The sequence below is a fragment of the Oratosquilla oratoria genome, chromosome 25, assembly GCF_046742065.1.
Source record: "Oratosquilla oratoria isolate Oo_2021 chromosome 25, ASM4674206v1, whole genome shotgun sequence".
Taxonomy (NCBI): Eukaryota; Metazoa; Arthropoda; class Malacostraca; order Stomatopoda; family Squillidae; genus Oratosquilla; species Oratosquilla oratoria.
The window spans coordinates 25,526,170-25,552,908 of NC_134801.1; the positions used below are offsets into that span (position 1 = coordinate 25,526,170).

Here is a 26,739-nt window from a genome sequence, read left to right on the forward strand (position 1 = left end):
GGTGAGATGCAGAGATGACCCGTCATCCAGGAGGAGGCAAGATAAGAGGGAGGGAAGGGGGTGGATGGGAGTAGATTATGTGGGGATATAATAGGTGGGAGTGATTTTTATGCCTTTGTTTTTTGGCTACCTCCCCTGTAAGGGTAGAAAAGCCTTTGGTATATGTATGTATGGGTGCTGTGTCGGCTGATATGCGTTTTGGTAGGAGAGAGAGAGCTGAGCTTGGGAGAATGTGTTTGTATGAGTGTCAGGATTCGGACATGCCCGCTGGTTGAGTCTGCTTGTGCCCTGTATTCTGTGCCATTGCTAACTGTGCAATGTAAAGTGCCTTAATAAAGTAAAAGAAAATTATATATAATGGTGCCTTTGTATAAGGCTAGCTCTTCTGACATGTGAGTCATGTGATGTGATGTAATTTTATATTCCTTCTCAATTCCATTGCATATACAGATACTAAAACAGTGTAATTGAGAACACTGAGATCTATCCAAAATTGGTAAAAAAAAAATAATAATAAAAAAAAAATACTGAACTACTTGAAGAAAGAACACAAAACAATACTTACAACATCCCAAAGAACAATTTCTCCATCTGAACTGCCTGATGCAACTCTCATTCCTTGATGATCCCATGCTACTGCAGTAACTGGACTTTTGTGACCTAAATTAAATAAATAGATTAATAAATGAATTCTTAAAAATAAGATGTGGGAGGGTTGTTTTTGTGGGGCTATATCTAAGAACATTGGTGGAGCACTGATTTTGGTGCTCTCTCCTGAAGGACTTGTTTAGTAATTTGAGTGTGTATATGTGTTTTGTGTGGATGTTTTGTGTGATACAAATGGTAGGTTGTTATAAATGTTTGAGTAGTATGCTGCTGTTTTTTTTTTTTTTTCTGTTAGTGGTGCTTGAGAAATGTTGTGTGACATTAAGGGTTCTGGCATAGAATTGTGTTCCTGTCATTTACGTGCAGTGTTCAATGAGGAGAATTTTGGTTTCTGTATGCAGTGAACTAGTGGTAAAAATATGAACTAAATACATGAGACTATTCATGAAGTATAGAAAAGCAAATTGGCAACAATGCACACAAGATATGGAGAAAAATTCAGGGGCCTTTACCACAGACCAGTTCCTATGCTTGAATTGACCAGTGGATAAAATCAAATACAATCCCAGCCACACACAAGAGATCCTAAGAACAACTGCCAAATCCTCCACCACCACCACAAGTACCTCCTGAGGTGGTGGAAATAGTTGCCATCAAGTTTTCCATGCTTGTTATAACAAGTGACTAAGTGGGATGGAGTGATGGGACTAGGAATCCTGCTCTCTGTCTGCTCATCTTATGAAAAGCCAAAGCATAAGAGAGTCTGGTACAAGGACTCCAATCAAGAGCCCCAATGACTGGGTCATTAATGTGCACTGTTGTGGTACAGATGAGACTACTCTCACTATTAATCGTCACATAGCAGCCAAAGCCTTAATGAAATATTAAAAATGACAAATAATGCAACAGAAGGGGCACAACCAAAAAGGCAATAATTTTCAACTATTACAGAGCACCAAGCCTGGCATATAGTTGGAGAGGAGAGGCTGACACCAACAGCTGAGAGGTGTGAGCCATCTAAGCCATGCACAAAAGCTTATAGCCAGCCAATATTTGCCTCAGGAGCATGTGACATACTAAGACAGTTCTTGCAACTCACACCAGAATCCAACTTGCAGCCCATTAGCTGAAGGAATAACAACTGTGCCATTTTGCTGTGCAGATTTTTGCCAATTAAATATGACAGATTTTATCTCATTTCAGCCACAATGCTGAAGCCAAATTATAAAAAAATAAATAATAGAGCATGTTGTTAAAGGAAAGAGATTGGCAGTTTGTGGAAAGGGAAATGGATGTGTTGGTGTTTAGTGAAACTAAGCTGAAGGGTAGGGGCCAGTTTGAGTTTGATTGTGTGGTGGGTCAAGGGAGGGAAGGAGTAGCTTTGCTGATAAGTGATGAGAGAGGAAAGTATGTGGTGGAGTGAAGGGAAGCATCTTCAAGGTTCATGTGGGTGAAGGTGAAACTGGGATGGAAGATTTGGGCTTTTGACAGTGCATATAGTCCTGGTAGCAAGAAAAGTGAAGATGAGAGGTAGGCTTAGATAGTAAAACAAACACCATAATACATGACTGAGAATAAACACCTTGTGAGATCGAAACCTTTATTAGTACTACGTTTCGCTTGTTACAGCTTTTTCAAGTACAGACATGACACACACTCTGAGCGCATATAAGCCAACAGGGAAGGAACTGGGAGAGGTTATCAGGGAGGGGTGGGTGGTAGGTGGAGGGGGAGGAGGGGGACGGGTGGGACTTGGTGGAGACAAAGGAGGACATTTCGGACAGTTTGTTGAAGTGGACTAAGGGGGACATTTCATACATTTATTTAATGCGGGTAACAGATGGATTATAGGAGGGGCGATGTTAAACATGCCTCTGTTCTGCTCAATGGTTTTGAAGCTTTGAATGGCGGCCGCTTCGAGGCATTTTCTCCTCATCCTGTCTGGTTCACTAAACAGAAGTTCTGCGTTATCCCAATCCATCAGGTGGTCGTTGGTGTTCCGGTGGATAACACAGGCGTTGGTGGTGATGTGTTATCCACCGGAACACCAACGACCACCTGATGGATTGGGATAACGCAGAACTTCTGTTTAGTGAACCAGACAGGATGAGGAGAAAATGCCTCGAAGCGGCCGCCATTCAAAGCTTCAAAACCATTGAGCAGAACAGAGGCATGTTTAACATCGCCCCTCCTATAATCCATCTGTTACCCGCATTAAATAAATGTATGAAATGTCCCCCTTAGTCCACTTCAACAAACTGTCCGAAATGTCCTCCTTTGTCTCCACCAAGTCCCACCCGTCCCCCTCCTCCCCCTCCACCTACCACCCACCCCTCCCTGATAACCTCTCCCAGTTCCTTCCCTGTTGGCTTATATGCGCTCAGAGTGTGTGTCATGTCTGTACTTGAAAAAGCTGTAACAAGCGAAACGTAGTACTAATAAAGGTTTCGATCTCACAAGGTGTTTATTCTCAGTCTTGTCGGCTTTTGCCATTGTGATTCACCATAATACATGCCAAGGGTTTTTTCCCCCTTTCAAGGGAGGTAGCCAAAGTCAAAAGGCATAATTCCACCCCCACCCATTTCATTACCACTCACCATCCCTCACTCTGATCTTGGCTCCTCCTGGATGATGGGTCATCCTTCCACCTCAACCATTACCCTGGGTCAGAACAAAAGCAACAGGACGCAGCACATCCACAGCAAGGAAGTTTAATTTAATTGGTGACCACCCCTCTCTGTCCCCTCATGCAGAAAAAGAGAAGGGAAGAAATCTCTTCAGGCTGCATCAAAATATCATTCACACATAACCACTCCCTAAACCCCCCCACATCCCCTACCCACTCTTTTCTATTCATCACAGTATTGTCCATACACAACCATTCTCCACTCAGCCCTATCTTCTGCCTCCCTTCCTAGCCCAACAGACACCCCCCTCTTGCTCAATCCCCCCCATCCATCTCATCCTCAGTTGCCCCCCCCTATGTTCACTCCATCCACCTCTGCCTTCCACACTTCTTTTACTAATCTTTCTTCATTTATTCTTCCCATGTGTCCAAACCATCCCCATACTCTTTCATCAACCCTATCTCCCATCTCCTTTTCCACCCCTGCTCTCCTCCTCATCTCTCATTCTATCCAACCTTGCAACCCTACCATACCTCTCAGACACCTCATCTCAAACACATTTAAAATCTTCCTCTTTTATGTTTCATGTCTCTGTCCCATACAGTGATATCAACACAATCACCCCTTCGTCCAATATCCTCTTAGCATATATTCCCAAATGTCTATTTCTCTCCCAAGGCAATTACTTGCTTCTCTCATTCTACAATCTGCCTCCACCTCTTCTTCTCCCTTTCCTGCCACATGTGACCCCAAGTACCCAAAGCTAACCACTTCCTCCAGCCTATCTCCTCTAAGACTCACTTCCAAATTACTGCCACCCTCTCCCCTCATACTTCCACCCACATTCACCTTCAACGTTCTCCATTCTCACACCCTCCCAAACTCTGTCACCAACTTCCTCAATTTCCCCTCTGATCCTGCCACAAGTGCAGTGTTAGCAAACAACAACTGGCTTACCTCCCACTTTTCTCCATTTTCTTTAAATTCTTTCTTACAATGATGCCTTTGTAGGCATCATGAGATGCTAGTGGACATAGGAGGATACCAGCATTGGCATCTTGATTATATTTATTTTGTAGTTGTAGCTGAGTGACCCCTGAATTCTATGAACTGACTTGATCATGTTTTCTGTTATTACGCAGAATGAAAGAGAATGAGTAAATTAGCAGTGACTTTTTATTTGATAAAACTAGGAGATAGGGTTGATGAAAGAGTATTAGGATGGTCTGGACACATGGAAAGAATGAGTGAAGAAAGATTAGTAAAAGAGGTGTGGAAGGCAGAGGTAGAAGGAGTGAATATGAGGGGACGACCAAGGATGAGATGGATGGATGGGGTAAAAGGGGCATTGGGAAAGAGGGAATGTCTGTTGAGGAAGGATGGGAGAGGACAGAAGATAGGGGAATGGAGAAGGGTTGTGTATGGATGATACTGTGATGCATGAGGGGGAATGGGTTGGGGGTGGGGGGTGAGGGAGTATGTATGAGAAAAAATATTGACACAGCCCAAAGGGATTTCTTCCCATCTTCTCCTTTTCTGCATGAGGAGATGGAGAGGGGGGGTCGCCAAATAAATGAAGCAGCCTTGCTGTGGATGTGTTGTGTCTTGCAATACTGCTTCTGACCCAGGGCACTGGACAAGATGCAGGGATGACCCATCATCCAGAAGGTGCAAAGATAAGAGGGCAGGAAGAGGGTAAGGGGGAGTGGAGTATGTAGGGGAAGGAATGGGTGGGAGTGGTTTCTATGCCTTTGTCTTTTGGGAAAAAGCCTTTGGTATATGTATGTATGTATGTACATACATATACCAAGGCTTTTTCCCCCTTACAAGGGAGGTAGCCAAAAAGAAAAAGGCATAAAATCATTCTCACCCATTCCATCCCTGAATACACTCCACATCCCTCCACCCTCCCTCTTATCTTAGCACCTCCCGGATGACGGGTCATCCCTGAACCTTGTCCACTGCCCTGGGTCAGAAGCAGTGTCACAAGACACGGCACATCCACAGCAAGGCCGCTTCATTAAATCGTCGACCCCCCACTCTCCATCCTCCCATTGCATAAAAGGAGAAGACGGGGAGAAATCCCTTCGGGCTGCGTCAAATTTTGCTCACACATACTACCTCACTCCCCATCCCCCCGCCCATTCCACCTCATGCATCACAACATCATCCATATACAACCATTCTCCATTCACCCCTGTCTTCTGTCCTCTCCCGTCCTTCCTCAACAGACATTCCCCTCTTCCCCAAAGCCCCCTTTCTCCCCATCCATCCACCTCATCCTAGGACGTCCCCTCATGTTCACTCCCTCCACATCTGGCTTCCACACCTCTTTTACTAGTCTTTCTTCACTCACTTTCCATGTGTCCAAACCATCCTAATACTCTTTCATCAACCCTATCTCCCAGCTCCCTTTCCACCCCCGTTCTCCTCCTCACCTCCTCATTTCTCACTCTATCTAGCCTAGTAACCCCTATCATACTTCTCAGACATTTCATCTCAAACACATATTAACTCCTTCTCTCTTCCTCTCTCATGTTCCATGTTTCTGCCCCATACAGTGCTGTTGGCACAATCACTCCTTCATACAGTCTACTCTTAGCATCCATTCCCAAATGTCTATTACTCATTACACTCTTCAATCCACCAAGGCATTTACTCGCTTCTCTCAATCTACATTCTACCTCCACCTTCACTCCACCTTTTCCTGCCACATTTGCACCCAAGTATCTAAAACTATCCACTTCCTCCAGTTGCTCTCCCTTAATCCTCACTTCCAGTCTACTGCCACTTTCACCCCTTGTACATCTCATCACCTTCCTTTTACCCACATTCATCTTTAGCTTTCTTCTATCACATACTCTCCCAAACTCTGTCACCAACTTCCTCAATCCCTCCTCCGATCCTGCCACAAGCACAGTGTCGTCCGCAAACAACAGCTGGCTCACTTCCCACTTTTCTCCATTTTCTTTAACCATCTCCAATCCCTGACCCACTACCCTTGCATTTACCTCTCGCACTACCCCATCCATGTATAAGTTGAACAGCCAGGGCGACATAACACATCCTTGACGAAGTCCCACCTTTACCTCGAACCACTCACTCTCTCCATTTCTAATCCTGACACAAGCTCTACTACTCTCATAGAAACTCTTGACAGCTCCTAGAAGCTTTCTTCCTATCCCATATATCTGCATAACCTCCCACAGTGCCTTTCTGTATACCCTATCGTAAACCTTTTCCAGATCCATAAAAGCCAAAAAAACATCCTTCCCCTTTCCTATAGCTTTCTCACATATTTGTCTTACCACAAAGATCTGATCTACACAACCTCTACCCGTCCTAAAACCACACTGTTCCTCACCAATTACTCCCTCTGTTCCTCTCCTAATCCTCTCAATCAAGATCCTCTCATAAGCCTTCCCAACTACACTTAACAAGCTAATCCCTCTGAAACTACTACATTCACACTTGTCCCCTTTTCCCTTGTAAAGTGGAACTATACAGGCACTCCTCCAGTCCTCCGGCACTCTACCCTCTCTCCAGCAAACATTAAATAACCTCACCATCCAGTCCACCATCACTGTACCTCCTTTTTTTAAACATTCTGCATGGCATCCATCCAGACCAGGTGCCTTACCTGCTTTCATCATCTTAACAACTGCCTTCACTTCATCCTTCCTTATTTCTCCTCCATTTTCCTCACTCATCACTCTCGTTTTCCTAGCATTTCCCACTGCAACTATCTTTCCCTCCCTATCCTCCTTTACATTTAGCAACTCCCTAAAATATTCTGCCCATCTTCCCCTTACTGCCTTCTCTTCCATTATCATCTCTCCATCTGCACCTTTTACCTTTTCTTCTCTACTTGATTCGCCTCCTCTTCCTCTCTTAATTTCTTTCCAAAACATCTTTTTATTACTTTCAAAATTTTCTGTCATACTCTTACCCCACTTCACATCTGCTCTCCTCTTTGCCTCCTCTACCTTTTGCTTTACTTCTCTTTTTTTTTCTTTGTACCTCTCATATGACTCCCTCCTATTTTGTAACCAATCTGTGAAAGCTAGCTTCTTCTCTTCTACAACCTTCTTTGTTTCCTCATCCCACCATTCACTACCCTTCCTTCTATTTCCTCCTGTCCTTCTTGTTCCACAGACCATCCTTACACACTTTGTGACTCCCTCCTTGAACCATCCCCATTCCTCCTCCACACCTAGCTCTACTCTATCCTTCACTCCCTCCCACTCCTCCTTCAGCTTTTTCTTGTACCCCTTCTCCTTTTCATTTAAAGAGTTCACTCTAAGCACCTCCCTACCTTTTGTCCCTTTCCTCTTTCTCCATCTATCCTCCACTCTCAACTTACCTTCCACCAAAAAATGATCTGATATTCCCCCACCCTCTCCCCTTAGCACATGTACATCCTTAACTCTTCCTATCATAGTCCTATTTACCACTACATAATCCATTAATGCTCTATCTATCACCCTTCCATCCACCACCCTCTCCCATGTGTACTTATGCTTGACTTTCTTCCGAAACACTGTATTTGCTATCATCAACTCTCTTTCTAGACACATTTCCACCATCAACTCTCCACTACGATTCTTTCCTGGAACTCCACATTTCCCAACCACTCCATCAATTGGACCATTTCCTACCCTAGCATTAAGGTCTCCCAGTACTATTACATTGATATTTCTCCCTAAATCCTCTATGCACTCATTTAACCACTTCCATATGGTGACACCTACGTAGGCGTCATGAGGAGCAAGTGGGTACACGATGATGCCGACGTCGGCGTCTTGATTATATTTATTGTAGTCGTACCTACGTAACCTCCATTCTCTCTAAACTGGCTTCATCATATTTTCTATGGTTATCAAAATTCATGGGTGAAAGAGAACGAACAATTGAGCACTGACTTTATTTTTCATAATGCGATTATTATGACGCAACATCGCACGTCGGGCAGCTAATGCTGCCAGACATGTGATGTGCCCCGGAGTGAAGAGGTTAAATCTATCCAAAAAGCCTCCCTTTCTTCTACACTCTTCTCACTGCCAGGCCCATATGCACTTACAAAGACCCACATCTCCTTTCCCAGTTTCACCTTCATCCACATTATCCTTGAGGAAACCTCCTTCCACTCCACTACACGTTTACCTATCTCTTCACTTACTAGAATAGCCACCCCTTCCCTCCCTCGCCCTCTCTTCACTCCTGATAACCTCCCATTTACACTCCCAAACTTACACTCACCCTTCCCTTTCAACTTAGTTTCACTCAAAGCCAACACATCCATCTTTCTTCTCACAAACATACTACCTATCTCTTCCCTTTTACTCTCATCTGTACCACATCCACGCACATTAAAAGACCCAAACCTTAGGGTGCTGGTCTGAAAACTCCCAGACCCTCTTATGCCTTTACTTTTTCGTTTAGGAATGTCCCCTGTGGGGCTACAAGGAGAAGGATGCCTAGTCCCAATCCCCGTCCCTTTCTTCTCGCCTCTTACGATCCAAGTGGAAACACTTGGTGGCAGTATTCTTTTCCCCCACCACAGGGAATAACACTAGTATGTAACACTAGTAATGTGATACATCATCAAATCATCATACATCAGGCATCTGATCCTGCACACAAGAATTTGACTTGTATTGAAGAGGTTAACCACCCTTCACTCCATAATAGACTGCCATATTCTACATTATCATTCAACTCAGCAGAGAAGTCACTTCCAAGACAAACAAAAATAGCACTGGCGCACCTACATTCAGGTCATCACTCTGGATTACAACAGTACCAACAAAGAACCATTCTGGTAACAGACAGATGCAACCATCAAATTAAGGACAGAGCACCTACTACTACAGCGTCCAAAGTTCATTCTTTCCAGACAGTTACACAAAATTTATTCACAGAGTGATATTTATGCTAAACCAGTGCCCATGGCCAATTTCCAGAAGGCTATAACTCTCCTGCAAGAGAAAACTAGGACAATGGACTGGTTTGACAATTCTTCAAACATTAACCCATTAGCTTGTGGATTCTCTTTAACCCCTTCCATACGGTGCCGCACACGTAGGCGTCATGAGGAGCAAATGGATTCGCGACGCTGCCATATCGGCGTCTTGATTATATTTATTGTAGTTGCCCCTGTGTTTTTACATTCTCCCAAATGCGCCCTGAATCCCATTCTCTGTGGTTTTCAAAATTCGCGGGTGAAAGAGAGAACGATCGATATAAGCGGCGACTATATTTTATGATAAGAATATTATTACGTGACGTCATACGGCTGGCATTGGCTGCTGCCCGCGAGATTTAAGTCCCGTACTGAAGTGGTTAAACAGGATCTCAAAGGCAAGGCACATTCTCCTTTCCAAAGCCTGAAGCCTGCATTCATATTAGAACTTATTTTGATGTATTAAATCTGTATTCTATGCCTTTTTCTTTTTGGCTACCCCCCCGTGTAAGGGGAAAAAAGCCTTTGGTATATGTATGTATGCATTAAATCTATAAAACTTAGCCAGCAGTCTTCCAAAACTACAAGTTGTCAAAAGAAAAGGAAAACCAATGAACAACTGGGGGTAGACTGAATACTGATTACAACACCATAAGCATATAGCTGTTCTATAATTTTACATGAAAAGTGCTAATAGTTTAATTTTTGGCCTTTTGGCATGCAAAGTACAGTAAATGTTATGCACAAACCTGCAAAAGTGAGTGGTTGACCAACATGTAAGTCAAATACTGTGATACTGCCACTTAAGTAACCAACTGCAAGGTGTGTGTTGTCCAAAGTTCCTGGTGCTGGAGGGCGTGCTGCTAGCACTAAAGCTTCACCCTGACCTTCAGCATCCAATGTGAGAACCTTCAAACAATATAAAAAAAGAAATGCCAACACGTCTTTTACACCAAGAAAATTCTATAATCATAAACTTTAAGCAAGGAAATTCCTTTCCAAATGATCACATATATCAAGAAAAATGAATACCTTTGCTCTTTTGTGCATGTCCCATATAAAGACCTTCTCACATGCTGGAACAGCCACATATTTTCCTTTCTGGCAAAACCTTGTAACAAAACAAATACTGCTCCCAGAACAAATAACACCAAACATTGAACCAGGAACATATCGCAAATACTGTGTTGTCAACCCCATCTTTCCTGATGTTCACCCCTGAAAAAGAAGACATTATAAGAAATTAATATTTTGTTAGCAATAACCAGTACTTCTTGTCTTGGGGGCAATATTGCACTGAAGAGGTGAAGTCACAGAATCTGCCAGAATAAAATCAAAGGCTTAAGTGTTCTGGACAACAGATCTTAATTTCCTGACTTTTTTTTTCTAAACTTGACTAAACTTAAAGTGGAGATCATCTCTTTTTGACACGAGGGACTGAAAAAATCACATTTGTAAATAGGATCTCCAGCATTCGGATGATTCCTTCACTAAACTGAACAAACAATGCGGAAGTTATAGTTTGGAAACATCTTGATCATTAATTAACATTTCTAGGTACGCACGAATCCACAGGCAGCGCCACCATCACGGATGTAATGTTTACAGTGCCATCTTTTGCGACATGTTCAAATGGGCATGCCTCAGTTTGAATGCTTGTAGCATTCAGCTGATGCTCAGGGTTTTCAAATTGTCTTGCTGTTCTGCAAGTGTAAGCCCCTTCAAAAACAAAAAACAAAAATGACTTATTCAAATGTAAATTTGGTTATTAGCCATGGCAAATTAGTTTTCAGAGTGGAAATCTTAAGGTATGGCACCTATATATGAGTATTTTAATGTGATATTCGTGTTTATTTAGCCTATTTTCTCCCGGAAATGACTAACTTTAAGATTATTGATAATAATCAGGCTGTGCATTTACGCGCGGGACATGCCTACTCGACATATAGATATTGTCTGATACTTAGTCTTGTTTGGTTACAAATGACATGTTGGAGATAATAAAAGTAGTAGTCACAGAGGGTGTTCTTCACAAATAATACTTACATTGTTATGGTATGAATTTTAAGATGTTAGACAGGCCATGCTATGCCTATTACATAGCCGGCTATGGCTATGCTAGCAAGTGTATAACTATTATTAATATGGTCAGTATTCCATGTCATGGACCATGTCCATGTACTTGGTCCATGAAATCATTGAAACCATGTTAGTATTTGACTGCCTTCCCATCTTTGATACTCTTATGCCTTTCCTTATTGACTGTATGAAAATGATTTCTTATAGGTGTTTCAGAAATGTGTAAGTCAAATCATCCTGATATATGATGCTAAGACAATCTCAGATGATTTTCCATGACAAATTTGGATCCTTCTGTTTCTGCTTTCCTCCACGATGGTGACTCAGTTGTGTAATAACTTCAAAAACAACTTGATCGGTTAGCTGTTTTGGATTCAGTGACTTCAGCCCAATTGATAGGGCCCTTGACCATTTCTTGCAGCTCTTCATGACTTGAAGCCATCTGAAAAATATCAGTTTCCTAGCGGCAAAACCTGACAATCCAAAATGCATTTTTCTGCAGCCAATGCACAGCCATTCATTAACAATGATCTTCAAGTCACTTATTTCTGGAAAAACAAGCAAAAAAAAACTATCACATTAAAAAGTGCATCTATTGGTGCCTTAGCCCTTACCTTTAGATTGCCTCTTGGTACACTAACCAGTCAGTACTGCAACTATCCTAAGACCTAACTTAAATTTATGATGAAATCTGTGAATTATTTTTTACACCAATTTACAGAAATAGAAAAATGAATAAAGTATTTTTTCAGTCAATTTATAGTTTCACCCAGTAAATGATTTTCTGATGTGGCTTATGTGTTTCTGGTGAGATATGTTGTGTATTGACTGGTGGTGTACATCATTTCCATCGCAAATGCGTAGTTTTCAAGTAATTACTATATAAAGTTATGCCTACCTCTCCTACCCAAAAACGATCTTGGGGGACCCTGTAGGATATTGAGGGTTTTGGGTGGGGAGCATGAAATCGAGTAATGCGCATTGCAAAACAGGTGTAAAATCAACAAGAACACATAAAAAATATATGAAAATACATAAATTACACCTTCAATGACGGCAGTGGCAGGGGCTCATGCGAATGTACCATGTTGTTATTGAGCAGCGTTACCAACGATTCACAAAAATTTTCGTTCTATCCACTACATTTAGAGAAGTGCACTCCGCCCGCGCAAGAGTTGCTAACCCTAAAATCGGGAATAAATTCATGAAGCCTCGAGAGGACTGAGAGTTGCGATTTTGTGTACAACTAACCTAACCTCAACCTAACGTAATGTAACCAAACCTAACCTAACCTAACCAAACCTAACCAAACCTAACCTAACCTCACCAAACCTAACCTAACCTCACCAAACCTAACCTATCCTTGCTGGGGGCTTTGCCCCCCTAGACCACTCCAATCCCCACCAAAGCACTCTTAGTAACGTATCTTGAGCTCTCTTTAAAGTACAGTCGTACCTCGAAAGCCCGGACCCTCATATGACCTGTCGAAATGAACAAAGGGCGGACTTTTCAAGCAAAGTTCCCTATTTGTCCGGTAGGTGGCAGCAACGGCCGTACACGTGTACCAGACCAGTCAAGCCGCCACCAGGGCTGCCATTTCGTAGAATTTTTTACCAAAACATAGTAAAATAGCGGCATGTGGCAACTGCACAAGGACATGAGGAATTTTTTTCTACATATCAGTGGGCCGTTAAAAACATTCAAAAACTCAAACTTTTGTTTAAAAATTATAGAACTAGTTATCAGATAATATATGGTACATCAAAATATATGACTTGTATTGGTAATTATGTTACTTATAAAATACTGTACCCCAAAAGATACGTTTTTATGGTGTAGGAAAAAATTCTACGCTAAAGTTTCAGCTTTCTTTTGGCGATAATATAAAAAATATTTTTATATTTTACTGAATATGTTAGGGTATGAGGGCCTTATATACATTCAAGAATAAAAAAACTAGAACCAACATTTTGTCAAAGTTTGACAAGTATATCTTGCTATGAAAGTCTGCACACGCCCGAGGAAAAAATGTATGCCCAGTATGGCAACACTTCCATTCTACACGGTAGTGTAGAAAACGCGGCAACCCTGGCCGCCACCACTGTCCCGCGTGCATACCTTCCGATATTTACAGTGTACGTAATAAAAAATACAGTACAGTACACTGTATAAACAGTACATTTACATGCCTGTATTACAGTTATTATTACAGAATTATTAGTATTATAGTATTATTATTACAGTGTTGTTATTATTACAGTGTTAGAGTATTATTCTTATGTGTTTCTATGTCATATCATACATTACCTATATGTATACCACTACGAAAATCTACGGGTGTTAGGGCGATATTTTCGATGACCAGACTTTTGGCATGACCAGACCACCCTTCCCCCCAATTAGTCCGGGCTTTCGAGGTTCGACTGTATAACTATTAGTAGAAGTGTGTGTTTAACTATTATGATAGCTAATAAAATAAATGGAATCCATTAGGTCAATTTATAGTTTCACCCAGCGGAGAAATCATAAATGTGGCAACGCTGCTTAACAATAACAGCAATGCTCAAATGTAGCGGAAATATCATAAATGTTAATGTGGCAGCAACACTGCTTTACAATAACAATGCTCACTACCGCCATGAAAAGTATAATTTATATATTTTCATATGTTTATTATGTGATTTTCTTTATTTCTGACCTGTTTTGCAATGCATGTTACTCAATGTAATAATTATAATCCCCCCACCCAAAAACCCCAATTTCCCACAGGTCCCCCAAGATCGTTGGGGAGATGTAGACATTTCAGGAGGTCTCATAGGCATATCTTTATATATCAATTACTTGAAAACTACGCATTTGCAACAGAAATGGTGAACACCATCAATCAATACACAACATAAAAAGTCATATCTCACCAGAAACAAACAAGCCACATAAGGAAATCGTTGGTTGGGTGACACTATAAATTGTCCATTTTTACTTTCAAAGGAGTTACTTTGTTTAATCATGGGATCTATAATTATGTCAACTGGGCCAGCAGTTTGGATTTTAAGGATGATCAAATTTGAAATTACCACCCTCAAGTTGATTCCCACACTTCGGTATAGAAATAAATCGTATCTACTTTAGTTTTCAAGCTATTTAAAAAGTATTTTGTTTCTAATGAAATTCCCTTTCATATACAAGAATTTATGGGTTAAAACTTAAAACCAATTTTGAAAATTTTGTGTTCGTATCTAACATTTCTTTTCCAGCGTAATGATCTAGATGTCCTTATCACTGCATACTCAACCATTTGCATTCATGTGACCTTACATTAAGATAAAACTTGGTCATACATGTTTCATATTATAATCCCTAACCCTTTTACTTACTACATTTACAACATACGACACTGTCATACTAGCACTGGGTTACACACGTGTTTACGATAGTTTGTTTACATCAGCTTGTCCGATTGCGTGTCGAAAACAAACGTTCAAATTAATTCGAAATGCGATGATCGTATCTTAGGATGCGTTATAGTATAAGTAAATGTTTATTTAATCATTTCATCATACATGTAAGGACTGTATCAACATTTCTAGGAAAAATTAAATAGAACAGTACCGTATTATATAATTTTATTATTGTTGTTTTCTTTTTGCTATAACCTTATTACTATATATAATATTCTGTGTAAAACTACTCACGGAAGAGGCCCATTAAAGGTCCTGTGGGTCCGGTATGGTAGCCAGGACACTTTGTGGCTGGCGGTAGTGTGCTGTATTGATTTTTGCCCAATAATTAAATTTTTGTTCCTGACCCTTCCAATATTTGTCAAGTCTGGCTTCAAACTACCCTATCTGGCAGACTATTCCAGACACTAATCACTCGGTTCGAGAAAGAGTACTTGTGACGGTTTTAATCTACCCCTTGTCTTGAAAATTTTCTTTTCATGACCTCTCGTCGCACTTTCTTCTCTCATTCTGAAGAGACCCTCGATACATCCCTTGTCATACTTGTTGGTTATAATCTTAAAAGTCTCAATTTGGTCTCCTCTGGATATCCTATATGCCAGGGTAGGCAGATCAATTTTATTTAGCCTCTCCTCGTAAGGTACTTTGCAACACGGTACCATTTCTGTTGCCCTTCTTTGCACATTTTCTAGTTCTTAATTATTTTTGCATCATCTGCGAAGAAATTCATACAACACTCCAGTCCTTCATCCATGTCATTTATATATATGACAAACATGATTGGAGCCAATACACCTTGCAGGCACCACTTATCATTTCTTCCCAATTTGAGTATTTGTCTCTAATTACTACCCTCATTTTTCTCCCAGTCAGGAAGTCTTCCATCAATTCCAATAATTTTCCTTTGATGCCACCTATAGATTCTATTTTTTCGTTAGGTTTTTGTGTGGTACTTTATCAAATGCTTTTTGTAGGTCTAGAAAGGCACAGCCCACCCATCCATCCCTTTCTTTAGTTGTGTGACAGGCTGCAACAAACTAATAATCCCATACTCAAACAAGGTTAAGATACCAAATGCTGTGTGATAACTTTATTTAAGTTTCATATCAAGGTTTTGTTTTCTGTTCATCAGAAGTAGTCTAACTTACTGAATTCTGACCTAGGCACTCTCATCTTTTCCCCACAACTTCAATGTCTTGTAGACTTTTATAACTTCAGATTTCCACCTCACACAGTTCTGATGTATAGAAGTTTGCAGAGATTTATAATTTAAAATAATTTCTATCAACATAATTATAAATATCACTGTTCATATGGTGGCAGTCCAAACTGTTCCGGTTTGAAATCTTCTAGTGAATTAAGGACTAGTGTGGCATCCTTGGTCAAGCTTGGGTCCATGCGAGAATCAGGCACCATTACTACCTGCATCCCTGCACGAACACCTGCCAACACACCATTGGGAGCATCTTCAAACACTAAGCACTGTAAGAGAAAGAGTGAGAAAAAAATCAAGATATTATAACTTAATTTTCACAATGAAACTTAATCTAAGCAGCCACCTCATCTTCTAACCCACACTGGTGTTTCCCAATATAATTATCACCTAATGCTCTCAATTGGGACCAATGACTACCTGTATGTGATGGTCTTTTTGAGATTCAGTGGAACTTGAGTCAACAGTTATCATTATCAACACTTCAATTAATATATTACAATGGAGCCAATGATGAGCATTTGCTTGTGATGGTCCTGCAAGATGGACAGCAATGCTACCTATGTTTAAAACCTGACAACTCCCTCAACTCCAATAGAAGGTTCAGCCTTGAGGGGCTGACATTCAGTCTCCAGACTGGACCCAAGATTAATTTCAACTGTATTTCTTACACATTTTCACACAAGAAGGGCTGACAACTGGCAATTCCTCTCCTCTTCATACCACTTTGAGCCAGTAACAAAGAAATATTCCCACAATGATACACACAAGTCATGGTGTGGCAGCATCTACATTATGAGACCACCCCTCAACTCCCAAGAGTTGGTGGCCAAAATGTCACAAGAAGCCCTTGGCAATGTTATTGAATACAGCTCTTTTCCTGAAAAAATTAAATAAATAAATAAATAAAGTAGCAATATAGTCCTTATTGGAAATTCTAATTGCAGTGAAGTCAACTGGGAGGAATGGGAAGCAAGCGACACAGCAGATTCCTGGGGGAAATACTGTGTCAAGTATAGCAATGGAGAATACATGCCCCAATGGGTAAAGGAAGAGACCTGGGTAGGAGGAGATGACATCCCTGCAAGATTAGATCTGTTACTAACCAAAGTGCCACATATCATCACCCTAAGAATGAATCACACAGGCAAAGGAGACTCAATTTTAGGAAAGCAGATTACTTAAGGTTGAAAAATTCTTTGAAGAAGCAAACTGGGAGGAATTCATAAACACCACAGGAATAAGGAGGAAATGGGAAATCTTTCTTGATATTTATTACTGGGGAGTGAACAAACACGTGCATAAAATTCATAGGAGGAAGAAGCAGAAACAGGACTGTTTTAACAAAAAAGTGTGAGACTGAAAATGGCTTGGGAAAAATGGAGAAAGAGAAGAAGCAATAACAAAAGTGGCTTACAAACAAGCTACTAAGAATGACTATACAAGAATTTGCATGGAAGAAGAAAATTTTGAAACTGGATAAGAACCTAAGAATAAAGGAGACTGCAAGAGACCATAAGGCCTACACTAGGCAGCTCCGTATCCGTCACCACCTGTCATCCCCATCCATAAACTTGTCCAATTGTATTTTAAAACAGCTGATAGTTTCAGCGCTTACTACATGGTTACTAAGTTTATTCCATTCATCAACCACCCTAGTAGTAAACCAACGTAAGAGGAGCAGCAACACCTGAGTAGTCTTTGATGAAGTGTCTATAAAAACCTGATTGACCAAGTAATGTAAGGCCAGAAATTTTATTTGAATATTATTTTCAATTAATTGTATTTTTTCTTGAAGATTCTATAAGCGAGATCACTAAGCATTATGGGTAAACTATAGCTCCGCCCATCTGTGACGTCATTAGAACACATTCAGACATAAACATAGACAAGGAACCTTAGTGCTAGGAAAATGAGAAAAATTTCCACCCTCCAATTCAGGATTCCATTAGAGGAATAATTTAAGGGAGTTATGATATCTAGATGTTAACTCAAGGAATGAGTTAACAAAGTCTTGAGTGATAGTACAAAAGGGTAGTTGGTAGTTTTATACATAGATACAAACATGTTTGCCAGCCATGTTCTGTTTCTTGTGTGCAGCTTGAATCAGTCTCAAGCCACCCCTCTTGATAACAAGTATGTCAATGTTCTTAGTCAAAATATTGAATTTAATGAGGATATATGAATATAAAAATTGAAAATATGATAAATATTATTATAAGTTATCTAGAAGGAGTCTCAAGCCACCCCTCTTCATAAGAGGGATAAAATGGGTTGAGGGAGTTGAAAATTACATGAGACGACACAACATAAATACATGGTATTAGAGAGCATGTGATCGGAAGAATATTTCTGGTAAATGTAAAATTTGTGTAGTGAGATTAGGGTCAAGTGTGTTCTCTCCCAAAGATATAGTAAAATAGGTTTGGTTAGTCACAGGTGAAAGAAACATTTGGATAAATGGCCAGAAAGTTAGATCATAAGAATCCATGTCCTAACTACACCATTAGGTGTTGAATTACATAACCTCCCAACTATGCCATTAAGCATAGAATTATATAATACGCTACCTTGAACATCATTATTTCAAAGGTAACCATCCAGGATGGATTTTAGTTCAAGTATATTAATTTTAAATCAATTGTGTCTACTGTAATAGTGGGGGCACATTAGGCAGTAGTCCTTAATCTCACAACCCCATTAGATAGCATGATGTCCCCTGGGAATGCACGTACATTCCCAGCTCCATCTAAGGTCCATCCTAGCCAGGTCAGCAGCCTGGGAACATCCCTGCATCTGGCTTTCCAGTGGCATTGACACTTCTCCCTAGTGGCCAATTAGAGCATGGGTCATGACCTGACCTGGCATATAAGCTGGACAGAATTCACTGATGAGGCAGACTGCCTTGGGAGTACCACACTTGAACATCCCCACCAACTCTGTTGCTGTCTCCCCTAGACCACCTTGGGGCACCACTTGACGAACATTGCTGTGACCTGGTCATAAACAGACCACCTAGGAGCACCACGCTGTGAGCATAGCTTGTTGCCTCCCTTATTGTCTCCTCCCTCCTGCCCTACTCCTCTTGCTGCTAGATCAAATCATTACCATTTCTCAGGCGCCCAACTTTAAAATAAAATATGTTTCTCCCCATCAGTGTTTCCCTTCCAGCCAGGCTATCTGTTTTAAATCTTGACACATGACAAGGAAATCAGTACATGAAAGAAAATATATGAAATCAAGAGATCTATTACTATATAATATCAATGTGCATTGGTCTTACCTCCTTTGGGTCCACTGAACCCTTGAAACGCTTTGCACAGACCAAAAAAACATCTGGGTTTGGCTTTCCATTTTTAACTTCAGGGTCACTAGAAGCAAGTACCACAGGGTTGAACAGAGACACAAACTCCTTGTGATTTGTTGTTTTCAGGTTGTAACTCTCTTCAGAGCTCCCTGAGGCAATAGCAATTGGTATTTCATATTTGTACAGATGCCTCACCAGTTTCTCTGCCCCTAAAATTTTCACACCATTATCAATAAAACATATTTTTTTACATATATGTTATATTATCACATCAGTATAATGAAAAAAACACCATATATTTCCAAATTGAAATACAAGCAGCAATTTTACATATAGTGGACTTGTCTTGGATTCTATTTCTATCAAAGAAAGGCACATTACCTTTCATTAACATGCTTGAAGGCAACACTGAACTATAGAGACTCTCAACTTCTTTCTTGTATTGCTCTGGCTGTGCAGGGATATTAAACATTTGGCAAATCTCCTCACATGTTTCGATGCAAGTATGCCCCATTAACTTCATGAGTTCCTGCCATGATATTTCATGACCATATGTTTTAAGAACTTTAGAATGAATCTGATTGTACAAGTCCACAGTGTCTGAAAGTCAGTGGAAAATTAAAGACAACAGCTATAAATCATAACCTTTCAAAGTAAATGTGCCCCATATGGGGTATTGAGTCAACATGTTATGGATTTTTCACACCCCTGTGGACAAGAGTTATGCAATGCTCTTTAATGATTGAAAACTAATCTCCACTCAAAATAGATTATCACTTTCAACTTCTACTATCCCTCCTTCCTCCCATTTACTTTAAATCTTTCCTAAACTGTCTCTATGACTGACTCCACAGCACAATACTGTCCTCATGGTTAGAAGCTCTGATTATCAATGACAAAATATAAATATGGTGGAAATGAGAAGCTACACGGATCAACAATACACCCAAAATTCTAATCAAAGGCTTTGCTATAAAATGTGCTTGATGAACTATAAAAATGTAGTGCATACAATAAACCAAACTTGCTATCAAGACTATTTTTTATATTTGCCATGTATGTTACCAATACAGCCATTTTTTTTCTTCAGATGGACAGAATACATGTATTACATCTGATACAAATGGAAATGAGCAAGACAGGCCACTATATGCAAGAAGCTTTGTGTGGATAGTTATATGCTGGTACCTGGCAACAATTTAGCAGTTGGGAAGAGCTTATCATACTCTATGGATACTTTACTGTAATACTCTTCAACCGAGATGGGCAAATGAAGAGAGTCAATAATGTACTGGGCTCCCTCATGTCCTTTCATACCCATACATTTCACTTTGATTTCCCATGTGTAAACTGCATTATACTGGCCCACTATTCTTTCAATTGCTTCTGTGTATAACCTCTCAGTGTCTGTGTAGTAAGAAGAGAATACATTTATCAGTATATGAACACAATTAGATAAATTATTAACCAAAGAGCCAGACATCATCAGCTCCTTGTGTTTTCTTTGCCCAATAGGAAGAAGTGACCATGTAACAATTCAATTTCAGCTGGAGGATGAGGAAATAAAACCAAGGAATGAATCACACATACAAGGAAGATTCAATTTTTGGGAAACAGACTACTTAAGGTTGAAGAAATACTTTGAAGAAGCAAACTGGGATGCATTCATGAATACCATAGTAATAAGGAGGAAAAGGGAATTCTTTCTTGGTATTTACAGCCTGGGAGTGAACAAACATGTGCCAAAGATAAATGGAAGAAAGAAGCAGAAACAAGACTCGTTTAATAAAAAAGTGCAAGACTGAAAAAAAGGCCAGGGATGAGGCTTGTGGAAAATAAAGGGAGAGAAGCAATAAAACAAAAGAAGCTTACAAACAAGCTAGAAATGACTATATAAGAATTCTCCAAGTGGAGGAAGGCAACTTTGAAAGAGGTGTATGAGATAAATGCAAAGATAAACTAAAAACTATTTTACAGGTTTATAAATGGCAAACTGAGACAGGTTTTTCAAGAGGCCTCAGTTCAGGCAGAAATAGGGGATGAAAGTTTCCAATTGGTTTTTACAAAAGAGAGCACTTTTTTTTTAGAGGAATGCGAGATGAAAAAAAAAACAGGTGAGAAGTGAGGGAAGTGCTCAATCTTTTTGGATCATTGGATGTGACAACAGCTTCAGAATTTGACAAAATCTAAAACTGGATACTTAGAAAGAATGTAGGATACAACTGGTAGACAAGACTCGTAGTCTTATATATTTGTTGAAAGAAGGCATAGTGCTTCTTGACTGGAAACGAGCAAATACTGGTACCAATTTACAAAGGTGGAAGCAAAGAGACACCACTAAATCATAGGCTGTTGTCGGAGAGAGGCCAAACGCACAGTATGGGATCCAATATATTTTACGTTTCGCCCAGTAGGGCGAAACGTAAAATATATTGGATCCCATACTCTGCATTTGGCCTCTCTCCTACAGTGCTGTTGCAGTCGTTGCTGCTTTTACTCATAGGCTGTTGTCACTGACCAGCACAATAGTGAAATCATGTCAGAGGATTGTGAAAAATTTGACCAATTATTTTGAAAAAACATTCTGACAGACAGTTTGGCTTCAGATCTGGAAGGTTGTGCGTGTTGAACCTTTAAAGCTTTTACTCAAAAAAGGCTGATACACTGTGAGAGTGGGGTGAGTGGACTGTGTGTGCCTCTACCTAGAGAAAGCACTTGATAAAGTACTTCACAGTCAACTTATGTGGAAACTGGAGCATGTTGGGGGACTGAGAGGCAAACTATTAAAATGGATGAAAGACTTTCTGAAGGAAAGATACATGAGGACAGTAGTAAAGGATTAAATGTAATGATGAAGAGCAGTAACAAGCAGAGTTTCACAAGTTCAGTGCTTACACCAATAATGTTTCTTGTCTATATCAATGACATGATGGAAGCCACAACCAATTCCATCACATTTGCAGATGAAACAAAAATCATGAGACGAGTGAAAAACGAGGGGACTGTAGACTATTTTTGCATGGAGCCAACAATGGGAAATGAAATTCAATGCTAAAAAATACAAGGTACTGGAAAATGGGCTATAGCGGCAAAAGAACATCCTTATGTTATTCCTTGAGAAGTGAACCCATTACAAAAGCAAAAGAGGAGAAAGATTTGAGTGTTGTCACCTGACAAGCATATCAGCTAGTCTGTGGGAGAGACATACAAACTGCTGCAAAAGATTATACATGGCTTTTCACTATATGGATGAAGAGATGATGAAAAAAAAAAATTACTGAAACCTTGATCCATCTAAGACTGGAATATGCATCAGTGGTATGGTCCCCACACAGAATGAAAGATAAGCAAGATCAATACAATACTTGGGGGACTTCTTGAAAGGAAAAAAAATGAGTGATACTTAGAGAAAAGAACTCAAAATGGGTAGACATGATAAGTGGAGTACCCCCAAGGCTCTGTATTGGCTCCGATAATGTTTGCTATTTATATAAATGACATGGATGAAGGAATTAAATGCTACATAAACTTCTTTGCAGATGATGCAAAACTATTGAAGAGAGTGAGTAGCGAAGAAGCCTGTAAATCTTTTCAGGGAGATCTGGACAAAGTCTGGAATTGGAGTAAAAAGAACGAAGTGAATTTCAACATTAAAAAATGTAGTATACTGGAATTTGGAAGAAGCACCCCCACCCCATCATATGATGGGGGTGGGGGGGTGGCAGAGATCCAGATACAATGAAATGCAATAAATATATTATATATTACTATTAACTTATCTACCATAAAATGATCAACCAATTATTTACCATAATCAAATGAATGAATGCCACCAATACAACAAATGTCACACAATACCAAAGTAAGGTAAATATTAAGGAGAGACCCACACACCAACCAATGGCACATTGATCATTGATGTGGTAAGGGGACACAGTTGACTGGGTTGTCCCTAACTGGTACCAAGTTGACAAAGAAAATGGTTTGGCGTACACTTAAAACAACAAATACTATCCACATCCACTGGTATGGACAGGATTCATTGCAGGCCCATAATTTCTGGGGGCTAAGGCTGCTATAACCCCTCCCACAATTTACTATATCCTCGTATCTTAATTTTGGTGTTTCAAGATGAACACATTTAATTATATTTACATCTGTACATTACAATTACAAAAAAATAATAACATTACTTATTCTACCTTCCAACATATTGATTTTTCATTTATATAGGTGTTATTGTGTTGAGATGTCCAAATCTTACCTCCCCCCCCCCCAAGAAATATAAAAACACAGACCTGCACTGAGGTAGACCTAACCTTGACCAAAAGGTACCAGATAAACCCTCCCCGCAATTAGGGTCTCCCCTTAACTTCGGGTATAATTACAATAATATTGCTTTGGTAATGTCCTCACAGGAATTCAGATGGGGGCAAACATTTTATCTCCCGTTTGAGAGGCATGAACTGAAAGGCAATGCTATTCGTAACGATTGGTAAATGACAATTGGTTATAATTTTCGGACTTGAGATTTCTTCAACGTAATTTGTCTTACCTAATAGCAATCCATCCATATCAAATATCACATATCGCACTGGTTGAAAGTCGGGCATTGCAATCCTAGACAAATAAAGTTTCCTCCTAAACAATGACTACTCTGTTGTCTGATGTACTAGACTACTAGTCTGTCCAATCTAATGATGATAACTCGATTCTTTTAAGTGATTCGAGTTTTTATGAGTGATTCAATGAAGAGAATCGGTCACTCGATTCACCAACTCAGTAGTCTGCTTGTCTACACGCAATCACACATCGATAGACCGGGTGCCAGTGGAACATGCCGAGTATGAACTTTGATTATATTAGTCTGAACCTTGATAGCAAGAGATATTTTAGGTAATGTTATTCTTCACAACATCTCCCGCCAATGAAAAAAAAAACTATTTTAAAAACTCAGTACTGACGTAATTATTTTTTTCCGGTGTTTATTTATGGGGGCTCAAAATAGTCAGAATGATAGGAGTTATCCAATGATATAGATAAGAACTGCATTTGTGAGACTAGCGAATAACTTTACCTTTTTCCCTTTGTAATCCCTCTCTAATCTGTGAGTGCCGAATGGCAAGCTGGGTCTTGTACGTGGCCCATCGGATCGGCCCGGAGTGGCCCGAGTCAAAAAGACGGAGCCCACGAAATTTGCCCATCGCGGCATGAGTCTATTTTTTTGTTGTGGTTTGCAGGGCTGGTACCCACTCGAACATTAACCTTGTCGGTAGTCCAGAAGTGTTTATACATGAACGCAGGAGACGGTGTCCACGGTATGCCACTACAGTGACGATACTCGGAGGAGGCTGATGTATCAACCCTTTACCGCGGTGCCTAGCCATGGCAGTCTAGTTTCACTGCAGTTCATTCTCACTCGTGATACGCGCTACCCGCTTCCGTGACTCGAGTCTTGAGGCTGGTGTGATGACGTTGTCTCAACCGCTGACGCCGGCCACACCGGAGATGTTTGCTTCCCTGGCCGGTCCAACCCAGACTGATGACGTCAGCAACGCGACTGGCCGTCACGCAACTTGAGATAGGCCTGTAAACTCGCCGTAGTTAGCAAGACGTCTCGGCCAGCTCCAGCCAGCAGCCAATCAGAAACTAGGGAGAGATCTCCGGGGACCTCGCTGAGCCGCCAGCCTCCTTTAAAAGGACGGTGTCTTGCCAAGAGGTCGGACGTCTCTCCACTCCAGCTCACTCAACAAGCGCCCAGCAATCTTCGCCGGCCGGTGGTGGCGAGGAGATATATCTCCTTTGCTGCTGCCGGTCTGGCACAGGCCGACCTCTTCGTTGACGTCGGCAGGCGGGTTTACACCAATACAATCACACACATTTCCCAAGTCATGTAATTCTCTGTTTTCAGAGTAGTGCTTGGAAGAAAAGAGGCACACGCACACTTGCTCGCTGGATTAGCGGAGGCCCAACACAACTCTTAATCAGAACCCTCATCTAATCGCCGGCTGGTTGCGAGAGAGGAATTGGGGAGCCTCTCTGTCCAACCGGCCCGCACCCACGCGCTGGCCTCTTTGCTGACGCTGTCGAGTTGGTTTACACATCTGACATTTACACACAATTCCCAGTCACATAATTATTTGCTTTCAGAGTTGTGATTGGAAGGAGTGAGATAATACAACACCCGTCCGCCTGCCCCTTCGCACCGCCACTGGATTAACTCTACAAGACTCTCAAACCCAACCTGGGGAAAAGCAGGAAAAGCTCAGGCCTTACCTGGGGCTAAACAGGAACGCGCTCTACACGCGGGAAGTGAACTCTACTCACTTCTCGTAGGATACATACATACACACACCTCTCACGAACATAGCCACGACCCACGCACAAACATCTACACTTACTTTTTCTTTGACTATAGTTCGCTTCCTTTCTAACTTTCTCTTATACTACATCTTCTCATTTCAGTTTACCTCCCACTAAAGATTTTTCCGTCTTTCCACCTTTCTCTACTACTACGCCTCTTACCATTTTCTCAACTTTTGGTGATTGTAATACCGGCGTCGGCGCCGCCGTCCGAGTTCCCTGTCCATTTCTCCCGAGCCACGACCACCAACAGCCCCTGATCGCTCGCTTAATCGCCCGGTGGCAATAGCCCTCTTTTATACACTACTATCTTTTCATTTTCTTACAGACATTCTTCCCCTCCCACAAAAACCGATCCCGCGCAAGCAGGTGGTCTTACCTTGCAAGTCGCAAGTTCTCTCCAACAAGTCGCCTCGGGCACATCTCCAAGCTTCAAGTGGCCCTTCGCACTCGGCCCACGACACTTGAAGGCCCTCACCCTAGACCTTCCCTCCTGTGGCCCTTCGCTCTCAGCCCACGACACTTGAAGAGGCCCTCACTCCGGACCTTCCCTCTACGATCCCTCGTCCGTGACCTCCGAAGCTAGTATTCATTAAATCTTGTGTGCCTTAGTGTTATTGTGAGATTCATTTCCTTGGCTTGTCCGAACCTAACCACAACAGGCGTATCCACTCGTCAAGGCTCACAGCTCACTCACGCTGACCACAGCCAAGGGGAAGGCGGCCAATCAGAAGGCTAGATGTTCAAACGGAACAGGTCCGTGATCCCGCCACGGGGTTTATAAGGACAGCTTTTTGCCAACCCTGATCAGAGCAGCCTCACCAATCTGGCACAGGCCGACCTCTTCGTTGACGTCGGCAGGCTGGTTTACACCAAAGACAAATACATACATTTCCTAAGTCACATAATTCTCTGTTTTCAGAGATGTGCTTGGAAAAAGAGAGATACACGCACACTTGCTCGCTGGCTTGTCGGGGGCTCACGATTCAACTCTGATTCAGCGCCCTTCTCTTCGCCGGCTGGTTGCGAGAGAGGAATTGGGGAGCCTCTCTTGCCGACCGGCCCGCACCCACGCCCTGGCCTGTTCGCTGACGCTGGCGAGCGGGTTTACACTTCTGACATTT

At 41.2% G+C, this 26,739-nt stretch overlaps 2 protein-coding genes across 6 annotated transcripts in view; both read right to left on the minus strand.

The window, feature by feature from the left end:
* LOC143038870 (WD repeat-containing protein 3) overlaps positions 1-14,740 on the minus strand; it is a 100,427-nt gene extending 85,687 nt beyond the window's left edge. Inside the window, exons 1-4 of the mRNA XM_076208522.1 lie at positions 14,649-14,740; positions 10,228-10,413; positions 9,945-10,104; positions 566-660 (exon numbers count right to left, since the gene is read on the minus strand). Coding sequence (XP_076064637.1) covers positions 566-660; positions 9,945-10,104; positions 10,228-10,395 — 423 coding nt within the window. The 5' untranslated portion in view covers positions 10,396-10,413; positions 14,649-14,740. The remainder of the gene's footprint in view (positions 1-565; positions 661-9,944; positions 10,105-10,227; positions 10,414-14,648) is intronic.
* Positions 14,741-15,809: 1,069 nt separating this feature from the next.
* LOC143038869 (pseudouridine-5'-phosphatase-like) lies at positions 15,810-24,479 on the minus strand. 5 transcript variants are annotated; one of them, XM_076208517.1, is made up of 5 exons: positions 24,330-24,479; positions 20,441-20,659; positions 19,634-19,852; positions 19,229-19,461; positions 15,810-16,214 (listed from the first exon to the last, which is right to left on the minus strand). In XM_076208517.1, the coding sequence occupies exons 1-5, from the start codon at positions 24,454-24,456 to the stop codon at positions 16,035-16,037; spliced, it is 978 nt and encodes a 325-aa protein (XP_076064632.1). In that variant the 5' UTR covers positions 24,457-24,479; the 3' UTR covers positions 15,810-16,034. The 5 variants fall into 5 exon arrangements, with proteins under 5 accessions (XP_076064632.1, XP_076064633.1, XP_076064634.1 ...); XM_076208518.1 differs by lacking the exon at positions 24,330-24,479 and adding an exon at positions 23,808-24,113; XM_076208519.1 differs by lacking the exon at positions 19,634-19,852 and having other exon boundaries at positions 24,330-24,474.
* Between the last annotated feature and the right edge of the window lie 2,260 nt (positions 24,480-26,739).

What these genes read in the sequence shown, in the direction of transcription:
- LOC143038869 (XM_076208517.1), bottom strand. Translation starts at nt 24,456, where the DNA reads ATGGGCAAATTTCGTGGGCTCCGTCTTTTTGACTCGGGCCACTCCGGG. An exon ending in GGGATTACAAAGGGAAAAAG is followed by an intron (nt 20,660 to 24,329) that starts GTAAAGTTATTC and finishes CTTACTACACAG; the next exon opens with ACACTGAGAGGTTATACACA. An exon ending in AACTGCTAAATTGTTGCCAG is followed by an intron (nt 19,853 to 20,440) that starts GTACCAGCATAT and finishes ACTGACTTTCAG; the next exon opens with ACACTGTGGACTTGTACAAT.